At 39.2% G+C, this 19,419-nt stretch overlaps 1 protein-coding gene across 4 annotated transcripts in view; it reads left to right on the top strand.

Moving 5' to 3' along the window:
- LOC111869516 (dihydropyrimidine dehydrogenase [NADP(+)]) overlaps positions 1-19,419 on the top strand; it is an 86,463-nt gene that overhangs the window by 13,726 nt on the left and 53,318 nt on the right. For 3 of the 4 annotated variants that reach the window (XR_002843678.2, XM_023861095.2, XM_023861094.2), the window contains exons 3-9: positions 2,503-2,673; positions 4,193-4,354; positions 5,824-6,005; positions 8,078-8,204; positions 10,235-10,385; positions 15,038-15,207; positions 18,367-18,577. Coding sequence is in view for 3 of the 4 variants with exons in the window: in XM_023861095.2 (XP_023716863.1) it covers positions 2,503-2,673; positions 4,193-4,354; positions 5,824-6,005; positions 8,078-8,204; positions 10,235-10,385; positions 15,038-15,207; positions 18,367-18,577 (1,174 nt within the window). In the remaining variant the exon portion in view is untranslated. Of the gene's footprint in view, positions 1-2,502; positions 2,710-4,192; positions 4,355-5,823; positions 6,006-8,077; positions 8,205-10,234; positions 10,386-15,037; positions 15,208-18,366; positions 18,578-19,419 lie in introns of those variants that run through there. The other variant, XM_023861096.1, reaches the window with a different exon arrangement.

Here is a 19,419-nt window from a genome sequence, read left to right as displayed (position 1 = left end):
CCTTGTAGTTAAAGTGCTTCGAAAAAAAAAATTTGCTTGTTTAGCACAAACTGCTCCTGTTATTGTTGTTCCCTGTGCCCTTAGTTGATTAAACCATATCAGCATTGTTTTGTCGAGATTATCATATGTTGATTTGTTCATGGTTTTTCTCTTCTTCATTCCGCTTGAATTAGAAGACGAAGCAAAGGAAATTAATTGATTCTTTTGTTTTTTCAAATCACGAACAGTTTGTTCTCCAGTACCGTATTGTATTGCTAATTGTTTAACTACACCTCTTTTTCCGAACTGATTGATAATTTCAAGTTTCTGTTGAATACTTAACACAACACGATTCCTTTCACACCCTGACATTTTGCTAATGCACTTGAAGATCGATACAAAGAGACTAACTGGGGCGGTGTATCTGTCCTTGAAACTTTCCACAAATCCTTGCATTCTTTCACCCCTACCCTAGAACATTGTGTTAGCATAACGGGACCAAAAAATGCAGAGCTCGGTTCACACTAGTGTTACAACTCACCATGTGAAACAAAAGTGAATGAATATTAAACAACATATAAGCCTCAAAAAAGCCCCGGTAGCCCCTGTTAAGCCGCAAACCGGTTTATCTGCCCCCGGATAATCGAGAGTTAAGTGTACTTAAATTTCTACTCAGTATTCGTAATTGCTGGATACGCAGCTAGGTTATCTTAAAGCAAATAAAAGTGAAACCATATTGCACTATAATCTAGTGTACACACGTTTTGTTACCATGGCTACTATGGAGCTTATGAAGGTTAACTTAATTTTCGTGTTTGGTATCCTATTGCATATATATATCAGTGTGTATATTGGAACCTGACACAGCAATCAGTAGGTTACAGTTCAATAACTAACTGATGGAATATGTATGTATCAATATGCTAGTCGGTTTATCAAGTGGCAAGCTACATGTTTTGGCCCTGAGACCATTCCAGGCATGTATAAAGAAACAAATATACACATTAATATAATATATGAACGTTACATGCGCTTTGTTACCAGGGTCCAAATGCTTTTCTAACAGAAGTTATAATGGAGAAAGAAATTGGCTATGTAACGACAAAATGAAAACTTCTTCAAGTACCCAAAAGGATACAACCTACTTGCGACATAAATATATCATTTCACTTACATTGATCAAGAAAAACTGTAAACAGAAAAATTAAAGGAAATCTATCAATAGTTATACAGGCCTTGTGTCCCTTGGCCTCTTTTTCAGTTTCTTAAACTTTAGCATACAAATGTTAGATATATCTAACAGCCAGTGACACTCCGCTGTGGTGAATGTTAGATTTATCTAACGCAGTACACGTGCACTTTTTGTGAGTGCTGACAGTATGATCTTCAGGTTGAAACTACAACAAACCCATACAAGGTCAAGTCAGTGGTTCATTCGTTAGCTCTGAACAGTGAAATCGTTTATCGCAGTACTTGTTTCAATATTATTTACGTTTAGATATGGCTGTTTATGACCTGGTCAGCCAAATAGAGCACAGTTTTGTTCTGAGAACTGAGAAGTAGATATTCATCTGTGCATGCAGATTAGTGCTACTTGGGCTTGCAAGGAAGTGTGACATTTTCAAGGATTGGTTTGCAGTAGCGAATTACCAGTCAGAAAATCAGTTTCGGATTGTCAATTACTTATTTATAAAACATTTTTATTTTGTGTCTGATAGAGGCATAAACCCATTGAAGACAACAATGCACATATGAGCTCTGTGGTTAAATCTGACAGGATGGTAAATAGTTATGGATTTGATCATTTAGCCAGGTTCTGGAAGACATCAGTAAGAGAGGAAAGAAGCTGGCAAAAAAAAAAGGACAGACTGTGTGGAAAGAAAGGAGAGACTGAAGACTTTTAGACTTTCCACTCATAAAAGCAAATGATGCTGGAAGGGGAAGAAGTTTTCTATCAGACTAGCTTAAATGGCGTTTATGTCATGTATGAGAGTTTTATGGGTTTTACATTAGGGAATCTTCCAAATCCTTCTCCCTTAAAGCCGGCATTGTTTTGATGCTCATGTACTTTCATTAGATGAGCCAAATGTCAGCAAAAAATGTCTGTATTAATACATATACTGAAATTTCAGTGTCTAGTTTTCTGTTCTATCTGTTTGAGGGGATGAATTAATTGATAAATTGTTTGAAATGTAATCAATGTGAATGATCAATATTGTAGTTACTAATTGTTCATGCAGTGAAAGATGAATAGAGAAAATGAATGCCAACATCTTTGCTAATAAGGGTTGGTTTCTTTAGCTTTATTAGTATCATAAAGTTAATTTATAAAAAGTTATGGGACATATAAAAGATTTTATTTTGATGCATCACACAAGGGGCACTGTGTTGCATTTTCACGAACTGTTACATTAAAGGCCACAAATCATGAGCTGTTCTGTGGGAAATGTAATGCAGTGCCAGTTAAAATAAACAGGTGTTTTGGGGGCTAGTAAGCATTGATCTATGACATTTTTGTTTCAGAGTTGTGGAAGCTTAGAGAAGAACTTTGACGACATCAAGCACAGCACATTGAGTGAGAGGGCAGCTCTAAGGGAAGCCGCTCGATGTCTGAAGTGTGCGGATGCCCCCTGTCAAAAATCGTGCCCAACCCAGCTTGATGTCAAGAGTTTTATTACCAGCATTTCGAACAAAGTAAATTGTATCTGCATATCCTAGACAAAAAAGGCTGTAAGTCATAACTCCATGAAGCAGTCCTTCTCGAAAAGCTATAATTGTTTAGCTGGTCAATAAGTAGTCCTCCTTTTATGGAACCCGAAAGCTCATCATTGTGTTCACAAGAATCTGCCCCTGGACGCCATCCTTATGCAGAATACAGGATTACAATGCCACCATTGAAGGATTTTGCATGTTAATATATTTAAATCATCATAAATTAGTATTTCAGCGAGAATGTTCAGTATGCAAGAAAAGTAAAACTAATTTGTTATGGTGGCAACCTTTAACAGTGTTTACATTTAGGAGCAGTGGGGCTGTGAGGACTGTTTTCTGGATCAGCAGAAATGAACCATACGACAAATTAGTTGCTTAAGAGGTTGGAGAGATATCACATTGATTCTTCAACTAAGAAAAAGTTCAAGGCCACTCCTCTACTAATTTGTCTTATCGTCTGCAGCTCTCTCTTATAATCTGTTATATTCATTTGGTGATCACTTTGGTGAACCTCTTTATTACATAAATTACCTTAATACATATGCTGCTCATAGTATATACCCTGGGACATAGGCTTAATTAGATAATTATTTTGGAGCATTTGAGGAAATAGAGGAGAATGTAGTCTGGAAGCAGAATTTCTGCTTGAAGGAGAAAGTTTCCCTGATTTCAAAATGTTACTAATTACTTTTTTGTTACCGATATTACTAAGAGTTAAATTCATGGGATAGAATAGATCATCTGTAAAATGTCTGACTTACATTCATCTGGCCCCCAGTCTGAATTTCATTCATGGCACTTTGTATACTGACTGTTTTCATGCTTTCCTTAAATCTTTCCTGGCAAATCTATGACAGCCCACATAACAGGTGCCTTGCACAGTAGGCTTGGGTTTCAGAAACTTCACTTCATGGTAGCTGTTGAGCATTTTACTGTGTCACTGCTGAAGATAACTTGTAATGTATGTAGGATGTTGTTCTGCTGAGTCTGCTACTAGCCAGTGCCTGTGTGGAATGAGTTGCTGAGAGAGAACAGCAGGATTATGTCCTTCCTGCCTGAGCATTTGAGCAATTTTTGGGACGTTCTCAGACAATCACACTGTGTTATATATTGGGGCAGTTGGAAGAGGACTTAACAAGAATGTGGTGTCACAGTTTGCATGATGAATATGTTGATCTCTTTCTCACTACCATTACCATGCACAGTTTATATTTAATGATGCTTGTGACAAATCTGTCTCAAACTTGCGTGCTCTTATTTTCTCTCTCATGTTCTCACCAAACTGAGAAAGTTTATTCTAAAGTATTATTTTCTGCATCACACTGTCCCTATCCACCCATCCCGAGTACTGCACTCAACAGTATTTTTGCCAGATTAAAATGTTTACAGTGTGCCAGCAGGGGACGTGTAATTCTTGAGGCAAAGGTTCCATAGCAGAAACTGTTTCTTCTCAGATTTTTTTCCTCATGGTGAATGTAAATGAAATGTTTCCTCATTCCAGAACTATTATGGTGCTGCACAAACAATTTTCTCAGACAACCCATTGGGCCTGACATGTGGGATGGTATGTCCAACCAGTGATTTGTGTGTAGGTGGCTGCAACTTGCAGGCTGTGGAAGAAGGACCTATAAACATTGGAGGACTTCAACAGTTTGCCACAGAAGTACGTGTTAACTTTAATATTGGATTAATTTAATTTTTTTGAGCATATAATTAAATATTTTTACATATCATTAAATGTGTAATACTCTACCCATTTTACTGCATTAAATTTAGTAAACCAAGGTACTTGTTTTAATACACGCTCTTGATTATAGGGTTAACAGGAGTCAGAGGAAGTATGAACAGTAGAAATGCGCAGATACTCCAAAATTACATCATGATATACTCACAATATTGTATTTAAGCATCCTATTGCATTAATGTATCTTTTATATACAGTATAATTCTGTAAATAATGCAACCATTTCTATCACTCCTTCCCATTACAAGTGGACATTCTGTACAGTGGAACAGTTCTGGCATAACTGAGACACCTGATGATGGCCGTTGGGACCGAAACATGTTGTGAAGGGAAGGAGTCATAGAAATAGTTGCATTATGGATGGAATTATATTGTGTAAATGATCTACTCACACCATCACTCTTCAAATGGTGTTATATGTACTGTAGAAGTTTGGTATTACAATCATCTTTACCTCCTTTCTCTACACATCCCCAGGAAACAGGTTAAATTTACACCGAGGAGCATAATTTAGAATTATATTAGAAAGGGGTAGGTCTCCAACTGCCCCTATACCACAATGATCTATTATAATAGATCATTGTGGTATAGGGGCATTCATTCCCAACAAATATCCCAGAATAAATTGCATTAGTTTGCTGATTGATGCCTCATGATGGTCACTGAGTGTTCGTATGTGAGTCCTACAAGGTATTTGCATTAACACAGTATATGCCAAGCTGTTTCTTTGCATCTCTGACACCTGCTGTAGGATTATAAACCCTGTTTTGTTGAAAGGGATGGAAACAGTATGTTTTCAGCTCTGATGCCATGGCTCAGAATATTGAAAATTTTATTAGGGAGCGTCTGAAGGTTAAAGTGATTCCCTTAGACCAGCCTTTCTAAAAGAAACATACTTACTCTTTCCAGTTTGTTATACTTTATCCAATACAAACTCAGTTGACACGATAGAGTGAAGTGAGTTATTTTTATTGATTGTTGTGTTTGACAGATGTACCAAAACAAATACAAACACACACACAAAGGGAAGTTATTTAGCAATATTGAGATCAGTGCGAATTAGTTGAGGATTGAGGAAATTTTAGAAACAATGACACATAAAAGAGAAGAATTAGAGAGTCTAGCATAGTTCAGATATCAGGTTTTCATGGTAATGAGAATGTATGTGGTGTTCTGGGTTAAGATGCCAAGCAGTTAGTTTGGTAGATGGCTAGCAGCTAGCAGCTACTTGAGGAACATGTTTCCTCCATCTTCTCTGAAGATGTAACCGAGTTGTCCACCTGAAATCCTCCAGTTTCCCTGACCTTGATAAAGTGATTGAATTGTGTTGTTGGACAAGGTTTCAGTTTTCCTTTAGCTGGTGAATTTTCATCTTGTAATGATTTCAGGTGTTCAGAAGTATGAATGTACCCCAGGTAAGGCCAGTGAATCAACACAATAAAAATAGTGCTGCAAAAATAGCACTGGTTGGATGTGGCCCAGCTTCACTTTCCTGTGCAACATTTCTTGCTAGACTGGGATACACAGACATCACAATTTTTGAGAAGGAGAATTATGTTGGGGGTCTCAGGTGATTGTACTCATTTTTTTATATGTATGTATCTGATAAAATGACCATTCATTAGAAATACATGTGTCCAGTATGAAACATACCCAGGGATGACAAACTATAAGTGAAGAGAGAAATTAATGATAAATATAAGTGCCACAAGGACATTTCCAGAGTTTCCTATTTACAACCCTTACAAATTGGCAACCATTCATATAAGGATCTGTATTCCACTACACCTTACATTTCATGGGACAAAATCGAAAATAATGGCATTGCAACTGTGTGTAATATATTGGCACACTTGAATTTTCTATATTCTTTGTACAAAATGAAAATAGGACAGGCAGTTCATATCAGACAATCTGTGCACATCAGTATGTTCTGTGTCCTGAACTGATCAGCCAATTTCGAGGACATTTAGTACTTAGAGGTTCTCCACTAAGTTGTCAGGAAAATTTGATTTGGACCACATTGTTCTAATATATAGTAGTGGGGGTGTGGAGTCCAGTTGGATCTGCTTGGCAAAGTGGCCACTGATTGGCCTATTGTACCTGCCCCGGTTGATTATGATGATGGAGAACTTTTGGTGGAATGAAGATTGGCAGAGGAAACCAAAGTACTTAGAGAAAACCTACCCCAGCGCCACTTTGTCCACCACAAATCCCACTTGACCAGACCCGTATTATATAGTAACTCCCACTTTACATAAATCTCAGATTTTACAGACATATGATAAGTTAAGAAGGAAGTCGTTTTCTGTGACTGGCGCTGTGTATTCTTTGTTTTAGCCGACGTTTCGGACGAACAACATGAACAAGGAAGCAGGGTTCTGTCTCAACAAGGCATGGAAGCCTCTCATCTCTTCCCTCAAGAGAACTCCACCAAGCCACCCCAGTTCTTCGTCATGTCATTGATGTCAGTAGCCTGTCCCCTGTAAATCATGTCATTGATGTCAGTAGCCTGTCCCCAGCCAACTGGTTCTTCTTGTCTAACCGCAACTTCTGTGCCATTTACCTCCCAGTTGCCTAGATTCACTGACCGTTCCCCCCCCCTTTGCCCACAAGACCATATATGGCCTAAATCGCTCTTCACTGCTCCTATTGGTCCCCTCTCCCTCTTCCTATATAAAGCAGCGCTTTTCACTTCCTAAACATTACAGCTACTGCTCTCTGCATTCGCAAGCCAATTCACCTACCCTGAAGATGGAGGCGATATGTTCCTCCGAAACGTCTGCTAAAACAAAGAATACACAGCGCCAGATCCCAGAAGACGACTTTCTTCGTAGTCATCACCATGAAAACCTCAAAAACTTACATATGATAAGTTACTTGATGGACGTCTTTGACATGTGTAATTTTTTTTCAAACATATTTTGGAGTTGGTGTATAATGTCTGTACACATTATTAGCTACTGATCAGCTGTGTGAGCAGTGTTCTGGTTGACTCTGTCAACACTAGATGTGAATGTATGGTGACTAGACTCCAGGATATTAAAATCTCTGAATGACCAAGATCAGAAATTCTCTGTTCTTAGTCACTTTCCACTTGTCTTAAATTCGTAATTATTTATGCTACTAATACTGCTGTTGCCACTGCCACTTCCACCACCTCTACTAGAACTACCATCACCCTGACTTCTCTTATGCCTTCTATTGCTGTTGCTGTAATTAGCATGTGGAATGAAGACTTGCCTTGTGATAGGGCGCCTATGCATACAAACTTCTGTACAGTGTGTCTGCACATATCTGCTCATCTCAGGTAAAACACATGATGTCACAAGTTTCTTTTAATAACAGGAGTTTGATTTGCAGATAGGTCACTGAGTTGTATGTGCAGTGTGTACATGTATTGTAAGTTTTGCTGGCGTTTATTGTCAAGTGGTGGAAGCTTTTAAAACACATTTGATGTCATCATTTCTTTACAGATATTTTAGTTCAGTCCTGACTCAGATTGTAATGGTATTTACTTTGTTCTGTTAACATGAAACAGTAAAGAAATGATTTATATTCATATGTTCAATATTCAGAAACTAAGACCTTACCACAGCCTCACAGAATTCCCTTTGTTAATACAAATGGTTCCTCTTACAGTTCGTCAGAAATCCCACAGTACCGTTTACCATATGATGTCGTTAATTTTGAAATAGACATGGTGAAAGATTTGGGTGTGAAAGTGAAAACTGGTCGAGCACTCTCAAAGCATGATCTCTCAATTAAGGTAAACGATTACCATTTCTTGTTATGGTGCTTGGTCATACACAACAGTATGCATGCTTAAAATCTCAAGTACGTATGGTGGAAGTCCTGCCCTTAATCCCGTCTGCTGCCTAGAACATTAATGGTGTTAGAATGTAACACTTGAAAATTTTTAACATGGAACTTTTTAGGAAATAAGTGTTAGCTAGTTTCATGTGAATCATTACAGGCCTGTGCTTAAATTGTTTGAATATTCTATAGAATGTGATAGTGTGATACCGTGTATACAGAGTGAAATGAAATTCACACACAAACTCTCCATAATGTGATACCCTATTAAAAAAACAAGATAATGTTGTTTATGTGTCCTGTGATGTTTAATTTTCAAGTACATATCACTGTAAAATGACAGAAGCTGTCAAATGATGAAACCATGGGTGCCTTGAAGCTATAACAGGTGTTCGAAGTAGTCTTCATCCATTTTAAGGTGCATGGTATCGCATCACATGTCATTCTGTTGAACATACCATAACATGTTGGCATCAACCATTGTCACTGATGGATGCTTGAAGTCTTTCCATGAGATTTTCAATATTCCTAGGAGGTACTGCATAAACATGCTTCTTCAAGTATCCCTGTAAGAAGAAACCATAGGAGTTATGTCTGGCAACTAAAGAGGCCGTGCAGTCTGTCCTTCATGTCCAGTTCACCTTCCTGGATATGTTGCGTTCAACAACTGCCAGACATCTTCCCCACAGTGTGTTTGAGCTCTGTCTTGCCGAAACCAGACCCGCTCTCTGCCTCACAGCTAGAAGCACATCTTCAAGCAGCCTCGGTAGGTTTTCAGAAAATCACATCATCATTGAGCAGTCAGCCCATTGGGCAGCAAATTGGGTCCCACAACAATGTCCCTGAAGATGCCAGCCTAAATGCTGACACTGAAATTGTCTTCATACCCACATCTGCATATAGCATGAGGATTACCACATGCCCAGAGGTGACTATTGTGGATGTTGAAACAACCCTCATGCATAAAGAATACTTTTATCTGTCCACAGAAAGGATCCCATCCACTGTGTGTGGATGCTTTAGCCATTTGCAAAATTGCATTCATAGAGGACAGTCATCTGGCAGCAGACGTGTGCAATTGATCATCATTAAACACTTTGAGGACCCTTGCTGGGGATAGTCCTAACTGTGCAACATCATGTAAGCTTATCTTCATGGGTGTCATTCCACAGCTTCAATTGTGGCACCACCATTGGCTGGTGTCCATGCAGTCTGTGGACAGCTGCCATTCATAGGTGCCATAAGTGTTACACTTTTTGTGTTGTGGAGATGCTGCTGCAGATTACATCTGTATGAAGACCAGGATAATATAGTGTGTATTCCATTGTCACTTGATAAGAAGTGATCTCTGTTGTGCACTGTTTCTTGAGTATACCAAACAATATGCTAGTATTGCTGTGACAAATAACACTGCTGAGAAGTATATTACCCTATTAGATGGTGACGTGTATTTTGATAACTAAACATCTCAGTATATGTTGTATAAGATTTTTTACTAGTTTTCTAACATGGAATCACACTGTGGAGAACCAGTGTGCAAATATTGCTTCACTCTGTTTTAAATTGCATATGCAGGAAGTCTGATGGTAACAATATAAGGAAGCTTCAGTAGTGCAGAATTTGTGCACTGCAGGATTTCTACATGGGCACTGATGTACAGTATTTATTTTATTTTCTGATGTACGTATATATAGCACAGTGGTTGTTTTGCTACAATATGCTGCATAAAGTGAAAATCCCATAATCAAGGGCATGTGTACATACTCAATGATATAAAGAGGCTGTTACAGTCATGAGCATATATTTTAAATAGTGAACATGGTTTTCGTCTTTTAATGCTATAGAGCATAAAGATATTCAGAGGATAACTATGAATATATAACCAATATATGAAAATTAATTATTAAATATTTATTCTGACGTAGATACTCATAAAATAAGTGTATGTGTGTATGTGCGTGAAAACATTAACTATTCTTATAGGGCTTAGAGAAAGAAGGATATAGAGCAGTCTTCTTGGGGATTGGGCTCCCTGAACCAAAAATAATACCAGCATTTGAGGGTTTGACGAAAGAGATGGGTTTTTATACTTCGAAGTCTTTCTTGCCATCAGTTGCAAAAGGAAGCAAAGCAGGTATGTGCATGTAAGTAATAAATGCATCTTTGATGAGCAGATGATAATTGAGAGATGGAAGTTGGTCAGCAGTGCATCACCGGACCTGTTACTTTTAAACTAGTTTATTTTTAGCTATTCCTGGCTTACTTGTACTTACTGATGTTTCCAGTTGATCAAATTATAGAGGAGCGAATTACAGAATAAGAGAATAATGAGCTGGAAAGGATGTGGAAGCAATCCTAGCATTTGCCTGAAAGTAACAAAGAAAACCCCAAAGGACTCAATAAGAGTAGCTGGTCTCTAGGCATAGATTCAAACCTGATACCTCCGGAAAAGAAAGGATTGCTACCACTCACATGCTTATTTCAGTACAGTTTTTTTTACATATGTGCCATAGCAGAATGTACACTATAATGGTAATGTAAATTATTCTTTCCATGGGATGAGGGTACAATATACAGTTTGACTCTGTGATGTCATACATTGTGAAGTGCTGTGTCAGTCCAGTTCATGTTTAACACTGGGCCGTAATTCTGGATTGATGTTCACAGGGCAAGACACAGTATGTTTTCCAGGTGATGTCTTCTGGGTTGTGATATGTAATGTTGTAGATGGATATAAATGTTTCAGAGAAACCAGCCACATGCTCATCCAGGGTTGAAAGATGTAGGGTGAGGAATCATTTCTGTTATATAGGCAAGAGAAGGAAAGAAATGGGAGCAGCTCTTCCAGGGAACCAGTAGGCCTGTGTTTGTCACCACAGGAGGAAAAGTGAAATATATATATGACTGTACAGATTCCTCACTCTAAACATTAAACCCTGAAGATGGAGGCAGTATGCTCCTCTGAAACATTTATATAAGAATGGGGAAGACCTCAGTCTGAACGATCACTGCCATGAAGACCTCGATTGAGACCTATAATGGTGTGTGTCCTCTAAGCACTTGCAGAAACTTGCTTTTAATAATACAAACGTGACATAAATTTAAATCTTTACGTGGTACAACACAGAAAAAGTATATGTTAAAACATTTATTTTATAAGGTGGGTTGGCAGATGAAGAGCACATTCTTCTGGGTTGTGACACTGTAGTTCAGAGAAAGTTCGGCTTCTGTCCACTACCCAGTGTTGCAGCCTAGAAGGCCATTCGCTTAAGTCACTAGTGTGAGAACCTCAAGTGTACCAGGTTACTTGCTTCATGGTTGCTTAGGGAATAAATTTAAAATTTGTGTAAATCCCTGAGGTAGTATGTTGAGTTGTATAGACTGTCACACTGATTTTCAGAAGGTTCATGGGTTTTCCAACCCCAAAATATAACAACCATGGTTATAGTACTCCAAAGAAATAATATTTTTACTCCTTGTCTCTTGATTAGATTGCAGGTATTTATTATGAAACAGTATGAATACCATGCCACAATTTTTGCTTTCTGTAACTATCAATATTATTAACATGGCGGCCATGTGGACTGAATATAATTCAGTGTGCATTGCTACTGCCTCTTAATGTATGGTTTGGAAGTGCTGTTTGATGATATAATCTACAGTAAACTCCCAGTTATATAGCATGTATGGGAAATGGAGTGTGCCAGTTGTATGATCTCACAGAAGCTCAATAAAATACAGTGTAGTAAACAAGTCTGTATGTACACTGTTAAATACCCAGACTGAAAGAGAATCAGTGAGAATGAAGTGCACTGCAGATTGAAGGGTGAAATATTTTGGATGTGCTGTAACGTGAACACAGATTTAATTAGTCTGTACTGTTATGACAGCTATATGAGGGAGGTGAACATGTACATGTGTCATATATTATTAACATGGCGGCCATGTGGACTGAATATAATTCAGTGTGCATTGCTACTGCCTCTTAATGTATGGTTTGGAAGTGCTGTTTGATGATATAATCTACAGTAAACTCCCAGTTATATAGCATGTATGGGAAATGGAGTGTGCCAGTTGTATGATCTCACAGAAGCTCAATAAAATACAGTGTAGTAAACAAGTCTGTATGTACACTGTTAAATACCCAGACTGAAAGAGAATCAGTGAGAATGAAGTGCACTGCAGATTGAAGGGTGAAATATTTTGGATGTGCTGTAACGTGAACACAGATTTAATTAGTCTGTACTGTTATGACAGCTATATGAGGGAGGTGAACATGTACATGTGTCATGGCTTTTTGTTTTAAGTTTATTTACAATGATGGTAAATTTGATTTGAAACCTTTGCTGAGTGTATGACAATTCTGGGTGCTTGGATACCAGGTAATGGAATTTGCTATATGAGGAATATTTGACTTCGATGTAGATAACTTTTGGTAAAGTGTAAATGACAACATTGTAGCACCAGGAATGTTTTGATTTGTTGCTGAAATGTATATAGTGATACTAGATAGTATTAAATGCAACAGATTCACGGTACAAATGGTAAGAATTAAAGGTAAATATGTCCCTAATCTCAAATAATTAAGCACCATGCCAAGAAGACATGGAGGAGTGTCCATCAGTCTTAATGGAGTTGAATGGTCAGCTTCATGTTCCTGTTACTTTACCCTGAGAGAGAGCCCCCAATACCTCTTCTGTTGGAGGCTCAGTGCTGTGTAGAAGAGAAAAGCTCTTGCCCCGATTCCTTGTCCATCCAAGCCATAACCTAGTTGCTGTAGCAAGTGAGCTGTCCTTAAAAATGTTGAGTTCTGTTAATACATAATTGTATGTGTGTATCCCTGCAGTTTAAATACTGTTTCATTACCAAATCATGTCTGTGTAATAAGGGGTAGAAGTAGAGGGGTAGAGATGGGCAGTCAGGTTCAACACCTCTGTAGTTCTGAAATGACTTTATTACCTGAGGTAAACACACTTACATTCCTTCAGTATAATTCCCCCCATGTGTACCACCTTCTGCCAAATTTGTGGAAGGCATCATACACCATTAGCATGTCCACTTCTGTTGATGTCCAGCAGTGACCGCCCTACAGCACGAATAAGCTCCTCTCTTGTGTTGTAACATGTCCCTCACAGTGGTTCTTTCATTTTGGCAAAGAGATCATAATCGCACGGACTCATATGGGGTGAGTATGGCGGATGTTACAGTATCTCCCATCGCCAGCGGCGAAGGAGATCCTTGACAGCGTCAACAGCATGAGCCGTTGCATTGTCATGAAGGATGATGGGGTTTGTTGCCAACAAGTGTCATCGCTTTCTACTGAGTGCTGGACGGGGATGATTATGCAGGAAATGGCAGTAGGCAGTGTTTACTGTCTCTCGTTGAGGTACATTATGGTGCAGTATCACTCCATCAGTGTCATATGCCACAATGAACATCACCTTCACATTACTCTGTGTAGGGCGCACTTTCTTTGGATGAAGAGATCCAGGATGCTTCCATTCATTTGATTGTCGCTTCAAGTGCGGTTCATATGAGCGAGCCCAAGTTTCGTCCAGAGTGACGATCCTTCCAAGGAAGTCATCACATTCCCTCTGGTACCAGTCCAACAAGTCCTGTGCAATTGCATACTGTTGCCATTGTTGCACCTCGGACATTGTATGGGGTACCCAGCACACTGCAATTTTGCGGTATCCAAGAGTATCATGCAGAATGTGGAGCACGGTTTTGTGACATACACCTACCTCAGCAGCTAACTCCTGTGCAGCCCATCAGTGATCGATATCCAGCAAAGAAGCAAGAAGCTGAATTGTGTAGTTATCAACATGGGATCGTCCTGAACGACGGCTGTCCTGAATGGCATCCCTCCCTTCATGGAACAATTTCTGTGCGACTGTGCGATATGGCAAAGCAACATCACCACATGCTTCTCACAGTCCCTGATAACAGTTTTGTGCACTACGACCTCGTGCAACTTCAATTTTTATCCAGGAGCATTCTTATTTTGTAAACATGTTGTTAGGGTGCTTGAACTGGGCTCCTGCACTTCAAGATGATGCACAATGCAACTCAATGAAACACAACTAGAGCCACTCACTGCATTACTTCAGCTGAACTTCTGCTATCAGCTAGAGATGGCACTAGTGCCACCTGACGCACATCTTTCATGTTACAGCAGTGTTGCCACTACTTTCTATCCAACCCTTGTATCTGGTCATCCGGTGGTGAGTGTTACCTTATAGGCTCACCATTCAGTGGTTGACTGTGTATGTATCGCACTTATAGACTGAGCACACTGTTGTGTCTGTTGGTGCATGTATGTGCCATTAGCATGATTTATCAAAACTTGCCTTACTGAAGACAGTCTTTATTCTTTGATCTGATTGATGGTACACAACATTATTAAAAATACCATTTTAATATACAATATATATGTTTGATAGCAGATTGTTATTTAATAAAGAGAATAGTTTGTTGAGGGGCTATGCTACAAGCCGGAAGGTCGCGGGTTCAAGACCCGATGAGGTCATTGGATTTTTTTCAATTGACCTAATCCTTCCAGCCGCACTATGGCCCAGGGGTCGACTCAGCCTCTAACAGAAATGAGTACCAGGAATTAATTAAATAATTTTCCTGGGGCGGCCAGCGTATAAGGATGACAACCTTACCACCATCTTTCAGCTGATTGTCTAGATAATCTCAACGTCTCACAACCCTATGGGCCTTCACAGCCTGTTACAGGGATAGCTTTACTTTACTTTACTTTTACTTTATTTCAATTTATAGGGATGTGTGAATGCAGGAGTGCTTTACCCTCTCTTCAAGGCAGTGTGGTTGTGCTTGGAGCAGGGGACACTGCGTTTGATTGTGCCACTTCAGCTTTGCGGTGTGGAGCAAAGAAAGTATTTGTTGTATTTCGCAAAGGCTTCAGGAATATACGAGCAGTGCCTGAAGAGGTAAGGAAGCAAGCAGCCTATAGGACAAATGATAAACAGTTACTGACTGGTGAAGAAAACTCTCACTTCTTTGGAATCTCAAGGTTGGCTGTTTCTCTGTTTATTTCATGTTGCTTTCTCATGTACCAGGATTGTGTAGTACTGAACAGTAGGATGATTTTTGAATGATGATGAAATGCAAAGGCTGGGGAACAGAATGGTCATAAATGAAGTGTGATCTAGCATTTGCCTGGCAGGAATGAATACCACAAGATCTCAAGGCCGAGATTTTGACCAGGGCATCCAGAATACAAAGCAGGAGTGCTTGAAGCTTGAGTGCTTCAACTATGATGCGTGGTTGAACATCGTGAACATGTGTACCATTAAACCCTATCTTGAGCATATTCATTCCATCTAATGTCTCGATGTCCTGTAGTAAAGGTAAAGTTGTCTCTGTGCTTACTTAGGCCATTCCATGAAGACAGATGGGGGTGAGGTGATGGAGGTGTAGCTTCAAACATTCTGAGCCTTATCACTAGATTGAGGTGTGTGGTTAGTTTTATGCCCCTGTCACCATACCCTCTTGGAAAGAGCGCCTCATATACTGTTGGAGAGAAGGCTGGGTGGTCCCATAGGCAGTCTAGATGCTGTGAAGAAGAGAAAAAATCTTGTGCCCTTGTGAGGACTCAAAGCAAATCACTTAGTCACTGCTTGTTGCTGTACTGACTGAGTTAGCCTCCTGTTTTCACAAATTATTTCTCCAAAATCTAATATTAATAATATTGTAGCCTGTAGGACCTTTGCAATGCAACAACCATGAGATTGGCTGATGTAACAGGGTCATTTCTGGGCAATGGCATGGTATACATGTTCCTGTTGCTAGACAGCAAATTTTTAATAATGCAGCAGTTGGACTACAACAGTGGAAGAGCTGTGTTTTCTACATGGTCTGTGCCAAGAGGTTATAAGCAAGACGAGGTTTGGAGCGTAGTCACTTGAGAGTGAGTTCTGTATGGGAGTATGTGAAGAGAGGACCGGAGTACATGGAGATGAAGAATCTCCACTGTTAGAAGTCATTACCAGGGAACGTCTAGTGAAGACACTGCAGGCTGGAGAAGATTATATGTGTAGTGATTTATAAAGTGTGGATATCAGTGATATTGTTATACACGTGGTTCTCGACTTACAGCTGACTTCCATTCTGACTGACGGGTCTTAAGTTGATCTGGTCGTATGTCGGCCATATATTTACTAACAGTATTTTTTAACCTTTCTAATCTTTTTATCATCTTTATAATTTATTTTTAAAATGTGTGTGTCACACATACATCCAACGATACAATGCGCGCAGCCACAAGAGTAGAACACATAGTAAGACATATATACACACAACATTAGAAACATAAGAAGAACGACCCCATGTTGATGATTAATAATACACACGAATTTAAAATATGACATATGAGATAATAGGTTTTAACAAGTTTTAAATACATAAACTTTATTATTATATAAGGACGTGTACAAATTTAATATTATTTGTAAATGGACATATAAAGGAAAGCAATGAAATAGTTGATGGATCGATACACCTGAAGTTGGCAGCGTACTGCCGAAACATGTAGTGTAGAAGTGATAAATGGGATTGTATGCACTTGAAGACTGTTAATACATACACATTATGAACATGAATCAGTGCAACAGGATGGTAAAATACAGCCCCTTTACTTTTGCCTCATTTCCTGTTTGTGATTCAGACTATCATTGCTCCTCACAATGCATGCCACCAAACTCGTTTCACTCTTATCCCAGAAAAGTTTAACTCTTATTTGCAGGATGGATATTACTTATTCGAGGAATCATGTTTGTACGAAATATTGGAATAAGCATGTTTTAACATAATTTATATTTTATGAAAAATTAAATCTTTAGTTCTGGACTTCCACCTACACTCTGGAATAATTCTTGTTTGTGCTGTCATGTGTCAGTGACTAGACACAAGATTTGGATTAAATATTGAATTTATTGAAGACTTATAATTCATAAGTAAATTTATTATATCACTCTCACTAATCTACACACTCAACAGATCACTATAACAGACACTAAGTCTTCTCAATTTGTGTTGTCTTTGTTGATTATTTTTGGTAGCGGCTTCTAACAATGGAGATTCCTCTGCTTCCATTCTCAGGCCCAACCACCACGTGCAACTGCTCACTCACAACTAACTAATTGCTATCTGCTGACTGCCGACTTGTGACTCATTCACTTGCCCCATTGCTGCTCATTGTACTATAGACCCAGTGTGGACTGTGGTTCTTCTTTTGTTACATACATATCTGTTGCCATGGAAGCATGTTTACCAGGCCATTTCCTAGTAATGGCCTCCTTTCTGGCCCAAGTATTCCACCTTGCAGGCATCATGTCATAGTGTGGCTAAATAATTATGCAATAACAGTGCAACAGAACAGGCCCAAGTGTATGGGTTTGTGTGTGTAGGAGAGGACCATCTAGTGAGTGAGTGCGTGCTTAAATTATCCCCATTAGTGGGTGAGTGACCAATAATAGTGGGACCCCTCCACATGTCAAGGAAGAGGCTCCATGTATGTAAAAGTCTTAGAAAGAATATGGTAAAGGGGCGCAGATGCTACCCAAAAGCAAGACTGACTGTGCTGGTGAGGCCCAGCAGCAATTTACCCAGCTGACTGCAACAAACCAGGTTGCACATCCTTCTACAATGAATTGTCATTGTTGAACAATTATTCATGTTTAAAGTGAGCTGTAAAGCTGTTAATACAGTTCACACATGTATTGTTGAGAATGTATAGTTTTCTTATTATATTAGTTTTATGACTCACTGTTCAGCAGTCCCATGAAGATTTTTTGTTGAATCAGATGTGGGGAACACATGATATCAAATGCACAGAACTTTTAAAAACTTTGTTCATCTATTGCTATTAAATTGGCAGATATCAGTACTGATACACGAATCTTAACAAGCCACCTTCATGCAGTTTTATGGTTTCCTGTTAGAAGGAAACTGATAGGAAGCGATGTATAAATTATTGTTATTTTTATCATATTTCCATTATATGTCTAGTGGAAAGAATAGCTCATTAATTGCACCAGTAGAACTGTATGCTGTTGTACTGTCCCAGTTTCTCATATTTCCATCTTCAGGTTGAACTGGCCCAAGAAGAGAAATGTGAATTTATCCCATTCCAGTCACCGAAGCAAGTAATTCTTAAAGAAAATAAAATTGTAGCAGTCGAATTTTACAGAACAGAACAAGATGAAAATGGCAGATGGATTGAAGATGCAGAGCAAATCACGAGACTAAAAGCTAACTTCATTATATCTGCATTTGGTTCTGGACTGTATGACTTGGAAGGTATGCCAGTTTACATATCAGATATCCTTTTCTTGGTATGTTACTGTATCAAGTTGTTTTGTTCTGTAGGTAGTGATCCCCACCAAGCACACACTGTCTCTTAATAGAAATGTAAATAAAATAAGAAGGCCCACCAACATGTCTCTTATATCTGTTAGATGGCTTCCAAATGCATATATGTAAGTGGGTTTTTTGACACTGTACAGTGATGGGAATGAAGTATGTAGATTTGGAGGTTGGCTATGTACAAAAACAGATATGTGGAAGAAATGCTGTACATAAAATATTAAGCCTGGAATATATTGTCGCGTATCGGGCGTATATCGCGACAAATAAATTCTCGACGTATTCGATGTAGCGAATTTTATTTCACATTCGCTCTCACAATCACCCAAATTACAATCTGACGATTACTGCTATCTGCAGTATCACAAATAGTACACTCCAAAATGCCAGAATACAACTGACTGGCTGACTCTACGTCTCGACTCGGCGATATCCACGGTATAACTGTTGCCGTACAACTCTGAACTCTGCGGTAGCCACACTAGAATTGACTGTGAATAGCCTTCGCTGCTCCCTATGTAGCCTCGATCGGACAATACGGGAAAACGGCCACGTAATGGGCACCCTTGTTGCTAGCCACGCTGTGTTGCTATGTAACGCTAGCGGAGGTCACCGTTGTTACTATCGTAACGTCGCCGCTGTTGATTCGCGTTGCCTAGCGACCGCGATATTCCTCGGTGACGTCACCGCGGAGGGGAGTGGCGGGGCGGGAACTCGCCTATTACCGTAAGAACGCGAGCGTTACGTTACCGCCACGTACCGCTGGGGAGGTAGGG

This window comes from Cryptotermes secundus, unplaced genomic scaffold, assembly GCF_002891405.2.
Source record: "Cryptotermes secundus unplaced genomic scaffold, Csec_1.0 scaffold10, whole genome shotgun sequence".
Classification (NCBI taxonomy): Eukaryota; Metazoa; Arthropoda; class Insecta; order Blattodea; family Kalotermitidae; genus Cryptotermes; species Cryptotermes secundus.
The sequence above is the reverse complement of the archived record's forward strand: the minus strand, read 5'-3'. Positions and strand labels throughout refer to the sequence as shown.